The following is a 12,136-nucleotide window of genomic DNA, read 5'->3' on the forward strand; positions in this document are numbered from 1 at the left end:
AAATCCTGTCTTAATGAATCACTGACTTCTTCAAATAGAGCAGGAACACAGTGTATTTTCAAATTGAAAATGCAAAATTCTCTTTTACTCTGGTTAAATGTAGAGCTGAGTAGAATGTGATTTTCTTTCAAAACACAGTTCTTCAGAGTGTAAAATAGAACGTACTTATATAGAATCATAGAATGGTGTGGGTTGGAAGGGACCTTTAGAGATCATCCAGTCCAACCCCCCTGCTAAAGCAGTTCCATCTAGATCAGGTCACACACAAACACATCCAGGCAGGTCTTGAAGACCTCCAAAGAAGGAGACTCCACAAAATCCCTGGGCAGCCTGTGCCACTGCTCCGCCACCCTCACAGTGAAATAGTTTTTTCTTACGTTTAAATGAAACTTTTTGTGTTCCAGCTTCATCCCATTACCCCTTGTCCTGTCACTAGATACAACAAAGTGATACCCCAACCTCCTGACATCCACTATTTGTATACTTACAGATGCTAATGAGATCCGCCGCAGTCTCCTCTTATCCAGACTAAACAGCACCAGTTCCCACAGCCTTTCCTCATAAAGAAGATGTTATTATTTTACACAGCATACAAGTTGCAATTTGTGGAATTTTTCCACTGACCTGCCTGGAGGCAGAACTGTAACCTAATAAAAAACGTAACATAAGGATTTATTTGGAAAAAAGTAAAGTATAGTTAGTAAGTCCTTGCTTTGGTGACAGAAAAGTCTGAGTAGTGCATTTTAAAGTATTCTTAGTCTACCTCAGAGATTAATTTTAATTGCTGTCTTCTTCTCGTACTTATTTTAATGGATGGCAGATCCAAGTTTTGATTTAGTCTGACCTTTAAGCCCACTATTGATACTTAAGTTCAAAATATCTAGCTCTTTTAGATCTCCCTCAAATTGCTAATAATACACTGGTGCATCATTAATATGATGTATTCCTGCTATAGTGGCATGGGGAAATTGAAAATTAAAAACCTAGTGTGTTACTCAAGACCATTGCTGTGACATCTAGAACTAGACTTAGAGTGAGTACAATACTACACACCCCAAATCCACTTTGGAGTAGTATCCACTTCTTTGAAGTTCTGCTTTAAAAGGAGAAATTATTTTGGAAATGGCAAAAGATATTATTTTAGATACCTTGTAAGGAAAAATAATTTAAAGGAATCCCTTGTGTGCGTCCTGGAAAATTTGAGGCTTAAATCCAATAATTCTAGGAGTACTTAAATGCCTAGAACATGTCTTTGAAAGTCTTGGAAATTCACAGCTCTAATTTTATTTACAGAATGAAAAATCTCTAGAATTTCCATACTGAGCAGATTAGTCGCCATTGGCGACTCTTGCCAAGATTCACAGGGTATGTAATGGCAGTAAATATTTGCAAATCTATTTTCTGTCTGGATTGCACCAGAACTTAGGTTGAAGACAACTGTATACTTTCCTGTACTTGAGTACAAGCTGGTGAAACTTATTTGTCCAGCCTGAAGCTAACTAATCCACACATCCTGGTTTAAGCTACCTGGCAACAACCAAACCACGAAGTTTCTCATTTGCTCCTCCCCACCTAGGCAGGATGCCTAGATGGCATCCCGCCACTTCCACCTTTTGTAGTACCAACTGTCCGTTCTTTTTATTTGCACTTCTTGCTTGTAGTACAAAAATAATTATTCTATAACAAATCTGAGTTATTCTAGCTGTCAATGGACTATTACAACTGTGTGTGAGAGAAAAATGGCACGGTGAGGTACTCGGGCCACGTGACGTTTTGCATTTGCAAACACCGTTGCTTTCCCTTTCAACAGAGCATGTTGAATCATGGCTGATGGATGGATGTCTGGGGTTATTTGTTCTTTTTATTGTTCAAGTTTAAAATATCAGTTTGCTGCCTTGGATCTATGTTTGGAAAGTTGCTAATTTGCTTTATCACAATGATACCAAGTTTGGTGAATGGAGACAAAATGTACAAAATGAGAGACAAAAAAGCTGGAATGCAATGAGAAAAAATCAAAGGGGAATATTGTTGAGATTGTTCTTATTTCTCATGTTTGTTTTCAAAAGTCAGAACAGTTCAGACTTAAAAAACCTCTTTTTTTTTTGTCCACTATACTAGTAATTGAAATTAAAACATACTGAAGCTGTGCCTGTGCTCAGAAATTGATCTGCCATTTCTATATAGATATAAAGCATCCACAGATGTAAAGTACTGTAGAGCAGCAAAGACAAGGAAATGGCAGAACAAACCTATTTCGTTTTGTTTAATGCAGGACTTCCAAATCAATTTTCCTTTAGTGTTTCTGGAGTGGCAGCTGCCTCAGCAGTTTCCATTTCTGCAAGTCAAAGAAGCACAGCTATTGTGAGATACTCAGTGACCGAGGCATCCTTCACAGGCCCTGTGCATCCCCAGACATCACACTGGTGTCCAGTCCTTGTGGAACCTCTGATATTCAGGGACCATCTCTTGAGATATGTGCATGTTCTTCACTTGCTTTCTATCTTTCTGAAGCCAAAAGAACCTCCAAGAAAAAAGGTCTGTTGCATAGTCATCTGGGCTCAGGCAGGAAACTTACCGTGTCCCTTTGTATCACGTACATTGTGCAAAGGACAGAAAATGTACTACTGTTAATTTTTGCCTTCAATTGTACTGAGGGATGCTGGAGGTCCTGTCCCTGCTGTCCATGTGCAGTCATTGAGGCAAGGAGGACTGCAGAGTTGTGGGCTATTAATGGACAAGGCTTTGTGCCCATCCTCTTCAGATTACTTCTGTCACAGTCATCTACTCCTCTCCCGTAAATATCAGTTGACCTTATGCAACTAAGACAGCCTCTACATTGTTTAAGGTATTAAATCATAGTAATAAAACTCTGAAGTGCACTTCTGGTTCATGGAGCGTGATTACCACTATCTCTCAAGGGCAAAGAGCCCCAACACAGCAGGCATTCTGCAGCCTTGGCCATCACTGTCTCATGGCCCAGCCCTGTGGCATCACTGTGGGTGGGTCTGAAGTGAGTGCTTCTGCTCTTCTCGAGCTCAGGGTGTAAACAGCATTTCCACTACATAAGCCACTTTGCATTCACTTTTTTACTCCATATCCAGGTGCATAGACATCATGATAAATTTTAAAATGTAGTGTAATGTTGAAGTTTTTGAGTCTGGAAGCTAAAATTTGTCCACTTGTACATTTTACTACCAGTAATTTTGAGATAATTCAGTTACTTTCAGTATTCCCAAGTTTTGCGTATTCATTCTGTATGTATTTCACTTGCAACAGTGCAAAGACTATTTCTGCTACATCCATGAACTGAATCTAATTTCTGTTACAATTCTTGCTAGCTTGTCTATCTTGGCAGATGTGTTATCTTCCCTCCTTATAATATCTTAATATATTCCATCTGATCAACATCAAATCTTCTGAAAAGGCATTAACTTGAGAATATATAACCTCTTAAGAGTTTTCTAGAGGAAAATTAAAATTTTCTTATGAGTGATATTGTTTGCAAATAAGAGGAATGGAAACCAGTACTAATACCTTCTTTCTATGCATGTGGTCCACTAAGCTGTCTAGGGAAAGATCATAACACAATGCTGCAATGCTGATTGTGCCAACTGCTTACAGGACATTAAAACAGTCCCTTAGCAAACTGATATCCAAGGTCAGAAATTTTTCTTTACGTCTTACCTGGACTTCCTTCCATTTTAGAATCATTTCATCCCTCTCATTGCCAGAAGCTATTAATTTCCTACTTATCTGCCCCTTTTTATCTAAGGTTCATAACAACTGCTCTTTGAACCCCATCCTAAGTTATCCAGGACATCCTCTTTCTGCATTTGAAATATTATTTTTAACTGTTATTGCATTCTATGCTTTAGTCTGGTTTGTTTTTTTAAAAGAAAAAAAATCTACATGCCTCTTCAAAGTTAGCAGACGATATTTATGATGCCAATCCAGTGATAGGTTCAATAGATCATGCAAGCTTGTGTCAAGAATCTGTTGATTTAAATTTTTTGTGGTATTTAATTAGGACTAACAGATGATTATTCATTATCTGTATGCAACTGTCTGCCCACCCTCCTCCTAATTTGCTAGTCTTTTTTCCTTTCATTTGTAAGACATTCTTCTTTTGCATTTACACAACAGTACTAGTGAAATGGCAGTCAAATCCTTTTTCCTTTACAGTAAGTAACAATGAAATTTGAATAGACAGGATAGCTGCTGTTACAGAGGGACTGACAGATTACTAACAGAAGACTTCTAGTAACAGATAGAGGTAGTGGGTCACCAAAAATTTAATTTGAGAGGCTGTTTCTTGGGGGCTTCCATTTGCCTTAGCTGCTTTGTTACCCAATCTTCTCAGCCAATATCTGACTCAGAATTGTCCTCCTAATGAGGTTTATCTCTATATGTTATTCAGTTAGCTAGTGGATTATTAAATACAAAGGATAATTCAAGCCCCATGACACAGTAAACAGGAGGAAAGAATAAAATTATATGAGATGCATAGCAAGTGAAAAATGGCTGAGAATGATCTACAGGTATTAACAGATAGCAGCATCTGAGTCCTTGTGTCTTAGATGAATAGTGAAGTTGTGCATAGAATCGTGCTGTCTGAAGTCCTGGATGTGGGTGGTATTTCAGTAGACACTGGTGAATTACTTGTTTAGTCTTGACAAGTCCTGTTCATATATAGGGGATGCAGTATTGCATTTTTCCTAGAGAATTCCAAAAAGCAAAGGGAAAAGGAACAGAAGATTCACCGTTCAACTGTTAGAAAGAAAAACAGTAATTCCCATTGCATCTAATTAAAAAACTTAGATTTCAGGGAGAATCTGAAGAAAGTGAATTTTCAGGAGGTTAATTACAGTCAGGATAAACTCGTACTATGAGATTGTTCCAACTGAAAGGACAGAATGGGGGAGAAAAGGCTGAGTCTGGAGTGGAAAGAGTGAAAAATCTTGGATGAGTTAAAGACAGCTTTAAGTATAGGCTCTGAATTCACCAGTGTTTTGGTGATTCCCCCTGCAGCAGTTACTATCTGAAGTATATACAGCACGGTTTTGCCTTCAGAAACTTGAGTATAGGCCCAGAAGAAAAGGAAATACTAGGTTGAGGACAAAAATATAGCGGACAGCTGGCTTTGGTACTCTTCCTTGTTTTTCAGAAGCCCTGAGGGAAGCATTCTTCGCACAGGTAATGAAGATGTAGTGGTAGGATTGCATTGCAAAAGCAGACCCCCAAAGTAGATATATCTACATCACCAAGAGACTCGATGTGTGAAAAAAGTTCAGATTAGTTGGCAAATTTAACCGTTTGGTCTATTCTGAGTCTCGAGGAGTGCAACTCCAACACCATTAGGAAGAAACACTGTGGACTGGTAAGTAACAAGGGAGATTGCATAGGTGATTCTTGTCCCAGATTCACAGGACAGCAGAGAGGACCTTTCCCTGCTGTGAAAACGAAACTTTCACACTTATATCCACTGTGCAGCTATCAAACAATGACGAAATTTACCTGTAAATAGAATTAAATCTAATAGTCTTTGTGTGAGATTCTTTCCTTTCCTGGCAGTAGGTTAATAGAGCTGGCTATGGAACAAGAATGCAAATTTGGATTATCTTTGACACACAGAGGTACAAGAAAATACGTAATAAGCTTGCTAAGCAAGTCAACACTGAAGCTAGAATTTAGCATTCAGTTCCTCGAGCAAACAAAAATCATGTCTCACTTCTGAAGATACATGTCAAAAACTATTTTAGTTTTAGTAGCATTTTCCATTGCAAGTAGAAGAATATGGCAACTAATTCAAAATTGTCACCTGCTTCCAAGAATGATTGCTGTTATGACCATCAGCTCTGTTATGATCAAAGGATTAAATGAGAACAGTCAGTACAAGGTAAATGACATTCCAAAAAATCAAATCAGAACAGAGAGGTCATATCAGTCAGATGCAGTTGAAATTTTGCTACTGTTCATGTCCTAAATTAGAAACACTCTCAGCTCCATCTTTCAAAGCAAAGGAACTCATGCATTTCAGACAGCTATCCGTTTATCAAGGGCACTGTGTCTCCACTGCTTCATTATTCCCCTCCTCCAGTATTTTTCAAAGAGTAAATCTTATGTTTTTGCAACCACCCGTAACACAGTGCACCCCAGCAATAAAGCAACACTACCATTGCTATGTAAAACATTGTGGCCCCTTAGAAGGATTGCTTACTGAAATTCTCTGTATGCATTTTCAGATTCTCCTTTGAGTTTCTATTTTTGTATGTCTGTTGCAACATTCTCTAGAAAACTTTTTTAATGGACCTGACTATTCTGGACGTCCATTGCACTTCTATGACCTAGTAACTGCACATTGCAGCCAGCCAAGCCAAGGTGGATGATAAGAATTAAAACATGTACATGTAGGAGAAAGAAGTTAAGAATTGTTTTGTGATTCTTTTAGCATCTGCAGAAACTCCTGAGTTAAAGCAATAAGGCTGGTGACAGTTTGGAGCAGTTCTAGAACTGCATTTTGTCCTTTAAGCAACATCTTAGTCCTGGATGAGAAGGTGTAAAAGCCATAGCATAGCATTCTACTCTTCAGGAACTTTTGTTGCCCTATTTTTATTACAATAGTGAATTAGATATCAGAACCTTGAGAGAAGGTGTACAGTTGATGTGTGTCATACTTCAGTTATTTCTCCTCAGAAATGTGATCAGCTGCTAAAACTGAGAAAGCTGGCAGCTGTATGGACATGGAAGGCCCTTGAGCCAGACTCTTCCCTCTGGCTCAGAGTCACGCTTAAGGAGAAGAGTCTGACATCAGTGCTAGGAGCAGTCTTTGTACAGTGAAAACTCACATCAAGTGTAGTAGTGTTGGCAAAGGGAGGTAGACAGCCAGCCTTCTGCCAGTTTTGCTGATGATCAATTTGTCATGCAGATGAAGTGAGGTAGTGGAAGAAGCAAATCTATCAGCTTGCACTGTTCTTAGCAGCTTTGGAAACAACGAAGTAGTACTACAGGATATGCACTTGATGATGAGACTGAAATTTGTAGAGCAGCAAAAAAAAAAAAAAAATCCAAGGTGTGTAGGTATGATTGGTGCTGCTGAACTGAGCCAATCAGAGCACCAAATGGTAGATATAGCCTCTCATAATGTATTGACAAAGAACAATTGGAAGCATAAATCCTTGTGCTCAGTTGGCACACCTCTGTAGAACAGTATGACAAACCCTGGGAATGTAGGTGTTACTCCTAAGGAACCATAAAGATGATAATCACTGAAAGTCCAAAGAGCTCTGTGATTGTTTCCCGTCCTTAATGCAATCCTTTTTACTCCCAGACTCCCAAATTTGGCTTCAGATATTACAACCATAATTCTGTTCTGCTAAAATAACACAGGCAGAGAGGTAGATAGTTTAACAGATTTTAACACCAGTTGGTGTCTTTTGTGATCATCTCCCTTAAGTCTTGTATATCACAGATGCATAATTGCATTCCATGCTTCAGTGGCTATAGCTGAATTTGAACATATCTTGCAGGAAAATGTAAGGAATTACTGTGAAATACTGCAGTTTTTGAAATGCCCAAGGATGGAAGAGAATTAATCATACCTGTTCAAAATCTGTATAGTAGACTACATTTACAGTTTGTCTGTTCAAATCTGTTTCAACAATTTAAAACTTGAGGATAGGCTGAGAGAGGGAAAATAAAAATGGTTAGAAAAGTAATCCACAGTAGGATCCTGAAGTTTAACTATACTGGTTTTGTGATCTGATCTTTACTTGTAAGACTGTGGGCTTTTCATTTTGAGTATTATATGTGCCATCTTAGTTTGAGAAAAGAAGTTTTCTTAGGAACTTAAATCGGTGTTAGTGGTGTGCTTTGTTTAATACATCTTCCATTAACTCTTTACAAAGAGGTTATACAACTGTGATTTTTTTTCAAAGGAAATTTAATTTTATGTTGGCTTGAGAAGGTGACCACTAGCTATCAATTACCATATATTATTAATTGCTTACTAATGGCAGGTGGATATTTTCTTTATATTGTGTTTTCCTATGTGTAACAAGCTAGTATGAATAAAAGGAGCTTTGCAACATAAAAGACCTAGTGCAAACCTGTGTCTATGCTACTTTATTTTCTAAATGAAAGCATAATCCTCTATGCAGTTTTGTTTTGGAGTACAGCAGTTGTCAGTAAAAACCAAAACCCCACACCTGTCATCCTCGGAGCATACTTGTACTTATGCAGTCATGTCTGCCTGACTGCTTTGTGTGTTTTTACAGCTACCTGCAAAGCAGCACGGACATGACAGTGGAAGCACAAGATGGATTCTAGCACAGCTTACACACAAACAGGACCATTATCCAGTTTACAAAGGCAGGGGCAAAGTTTTCCCTTAATTATACCTCTGTAACTCCACTGAGCGTTACAGTTTGCAAAGGGATTTCATTTGGAGCCAGAAGAGAGGCTGTCACAGGAACTTCGTGTCATACTAATTGTAGAATCTTTACAGCTGAGTACTCCAGGGAAATAACCTTGCATGATTATTAGGCTCTTAGCTGAGTCAGGAAGACTGTCAGGCAAGCTTTGTGAAGCACTCCATCCCACGAAGATTATTATCTTACCTCCACTCTAACTGCTATTGACAGTCAATACAGCAAGTTTTAGGATAACATTCCGTAATTTCTAGTTTTTGTCATTAAAAGACATAGAGCTGTGGCAAAAGCATTTTGCTGTCTTTTAAAAACATGATGTGAAGTCTTCTAAGTTAATATATCAAGTGCAAAATTTCAAGATTGACAGCCTTTGAAATCAGCTCTTCCATTCTCCACAGAGCATTATTTATTACTCTCCATTCTCAAGAGTTCTCACTGCAATCATTTCCACACCTGAGCCCACAGCAATGTGCAAGTCCTCCTTTCCACCTGTTATTTACAAGTTTTCAAGGTGAAAAATAAAAATTATGGCCAAGATTCTGCGCCCATTCTGGTGTTTCTGCCTAAGACAATATCCTTAGTACTAGAAGCCTCCTGTATTAGATGTAGCATCGCTTTTTTCTTCTGTTCACTGCTCTGTATTCCCTTGACATAGGAATAATTCTTTTATTATCCTTACTTTCTCTATAAATGAGTCTTTATATCATGATATCCACACATCTATGTAGTTCTTCTGTACTCACTCTGATGATACGTTGTCTCATGGAAAACCCCAAAATAATTAAATAGATGATGAAATAAAATAACCTTCATTCGCCCACCCCGGTGCTGTTTGCATTTTGAATAACAATTAACAGAACAAGTAAGGCATTATATGAATGCTCTAGGCACGAGTTGTTACCACTGTTACACCTTCTGAAAGAGACATCGACACATGGTTAAAGTATGCTTGCCAAGGTCCTTTTTGAGCTCAAAGATCAATAAGTTAGTTTTGTGTTAGATCTTTTGATTTTTCTTCCTTAGGTTTCAAAGCTGCATCTTTTTTTCTACAAAGTCTTGCTTCTCTGAGGTTAACTATGCTCATGATATTTTTGCTGTCCTATACAAGGGAACTTCTCAAGTCTTTGGTAATCTGTCTCAATAAACATAAAGATATAAATGTTTTATAAATGTATAATAAATAGCAGTAAATTATTAACTAGTGTGGTTATAGACAATCAAGTTTTATAGTCACAATGCTCATTTTACCCTGGTTACTGAATTGTATGTTTGCGGGTATAACTGTAAATCTTTTAAGCAATTAAATACACTTCATGAGCAGTTTAATATAATGTTGTTGCCAGAAGTTAAGTTTACCTCAGTCAACTGACCTGCTTCAACACTTTCTCCCCCTTCATTAAGAAAAACTGCCCTCAGTTCCTGGAAATGATGATACAGGCAGAAGAGGGGGAACAGCCCAGATTTCAGAAAAGCTTTGGTCCAAAAAAAGAAAAACAAAAGTAAAAACAACCTGTTACGGAAAGCAAGCCCACAAGGAACAAGCTTTACTTGTCTGTATGTGCCTTTGAGCAACCTGGGACAACAGCCCTGAGCAACCTCCTTCCCATGGCTTTTCGTTTTAAAGCCAAAATGTTAGCTGATCTGAAGATTTGAAATATTATTTAAGTGAATATAGAAATAAATCATAATTTCATAAACCAGAGAAGTCTTAATTCATCATGAACATCAGGGAATCAGAAAAGCTGAATTATCTTTTTCCTTGAAAAATCCAGAGAAATTGGATTTTTGCAAAGAAGCAGAAGCAAATATGTTGGTCTGCTACGGACATTTTTCAGAAGTACAGCTGGCAATTTAGGTATTTCAAAATATCTTGAATAAGGAAAATATTTCCCACGTAGAAACAACAAAAATAACAAGTTTCTTCTAATACTGCCATTTCATGTTTTGGTTTTGTGATTCTTTTTGCAGGTGTTGCTGCTTTGGATTCCAGTGTCTCTGGGAAGATTGGTTTACGAGCAGTCATATATTATTTCTGCACTACAATCATTGCTGTAATACTAGGTACTCTGTGAAAGCGTAACTTTAGAAATCCTCACCACTACTTCATTACAAATATACTGCACTGTGACATTACTAAGACATGATAGAGAGGAGAGATGGGAATACCAAACATCTTGACATACTTGTAGCCAGATACAGGGAGAAGTTAATCTTTCTGTTCACTTCTCCAGTACAAAGCCACCAAGCCACCAGCAATTTTGCTATAGATTTCAGCTCAGAAAGATAAGAATTGGGTCAACAGTGGCCAGCAGTGGGATGAAGCTGAACAAACATCAAAGGCCAGCCTTAACTACGAAGGGAATTTCCTCTATAGCAAAGTGATAGCTTGTCACCTATTCTCAGATGCAAAAACATATCATGTGTCTCAACTGAAAGAATGATAGAAAATACTGCTTTCCTTGTTATCTCATTTCCTTCCTAAAAGGTTTCTGTCCCCTCTGTCACTGCCAGACTGCACTCCTACCTCTCTAAAATCCACACCTCCTCTTGCAGGAGGCTCATTTCCTACCAGCAACGACACTCCCTACCAGCAATCTTGAGGTCTTTCATATTTGCTTAAACAAATGTCTACAGCCTACCTTCTTAATTAAGAAATAGTAAAATTAAAGTCTCCTCTGTAGTTTGTATTTTGTTGACCTCAACTGAATGCTGTGCCTAGCTATTGCCCCCTAAAAAGAAATGTGTTTATTTGAAGGACAAAATGTACATCATGTGTGGTCTACTTGTAAAGAAAAGCAGTATTTAAAAAAAGACAAAGAATCACATATCTAAGGCCAGATTAATCTCTAGAGGTTGCATCACTGAGAATAACATACCACTGCAGTTGCACAGTTTAGGCTATCTTACCTGTCTGGGAACTTTCTGTGATATATACATAGTGAGGAAAATTAATAAAGACTAACATCAGTATGTATCTAACTTGAAAATTTTCTCTACCTTGAAGGAAGGTTTAAGCCAGACAATCTCCATAGGTCCTTGCTATTCTACATTGTTCTATGATATTACAATATTTTTTCATTGTTACACAAATTCAGTCCTGCATTTATTTACAGCTATCATTAGATAGCCTTCTTATTGTCTGGTTGAAGGTTATGCAAATGCCTTTTTCTACCTACATTGAGATTTACTAGTTCATTTGCTTTAGGTTTGTTCGGATTTGGGGGAGGAAAAAACAAAAAATGGTGTACATTTGGAAAGGCCTTGTATGTATTTCATGTAATAGTAAAATTGCCTAAAATGAAGCAGCTAAAGTAAATGGAAGATTTGTAATTTATTTTAATATTCACAGGGTCAAACCTGGTATTTATTATCCATAGTTTCTTTATTTCAGTCCATTTCTGATGCCCTTACATAATTTTTGCTAACTTTACCAAAGCATCGTGTTGTTTTTGACTTTGGGGTCACAGGACAACACACTTCTTGTTGTTATTTCACATCTGAAACCGGGAAACAAGAAGAGCTGCATAAGGGAAAAGGTAAATAGCAATTGAAAAGATCACCATTAAGAAAGTTGGAGAACACTTCAGCTGAAGCCCAGCTGAAGTAATTTACTCTCTCTGTAAGCAGTAGTGATTTGGTACCATATATGTGAAAAGAAAGCTAGAGTACTCAAGTCTAGTTGCAAGGCCACAAGTAACTCCTGTGCTGGG

General features: G+C 37.8%; 1 protein-coding gene across 1 annotated transcript in view; it reads left to right on the top strand.

The window, feature by feature from the left end:
• Window positions 1-12,136, top strand: part of SLC1A1 (solute carrier family 1 member 1) — a 50,727-nt gene that overhangs the window by 20,645 nt on the left and 17,946 nt on the right. The window contains exon 3 of the mRNA XM_062017665.1: window positions 10,395-10,487. Within this exon, the coding sequence (XP_061873649.1) occupies window positions 10,395-10,487 (93 nt within the window). The remainder of the gene's footprint in view (window positions 1-10,394; window positions 10,488-12,136) is intronic.

The sequence above is a fragment of the Colius striatus genome, chromosome Z, assembly GCF_028858725.1.
Source record: "Colius striatus isolate bColStr4 chromosome Z, bColStr4.1.hap1, whole genome shotgun sequence".
Lineage (NCBI taxonomy): Eukaryota > Metazoa > Chordata > Aves > Coliiformes > Coliidae > Colius > Colius striatus.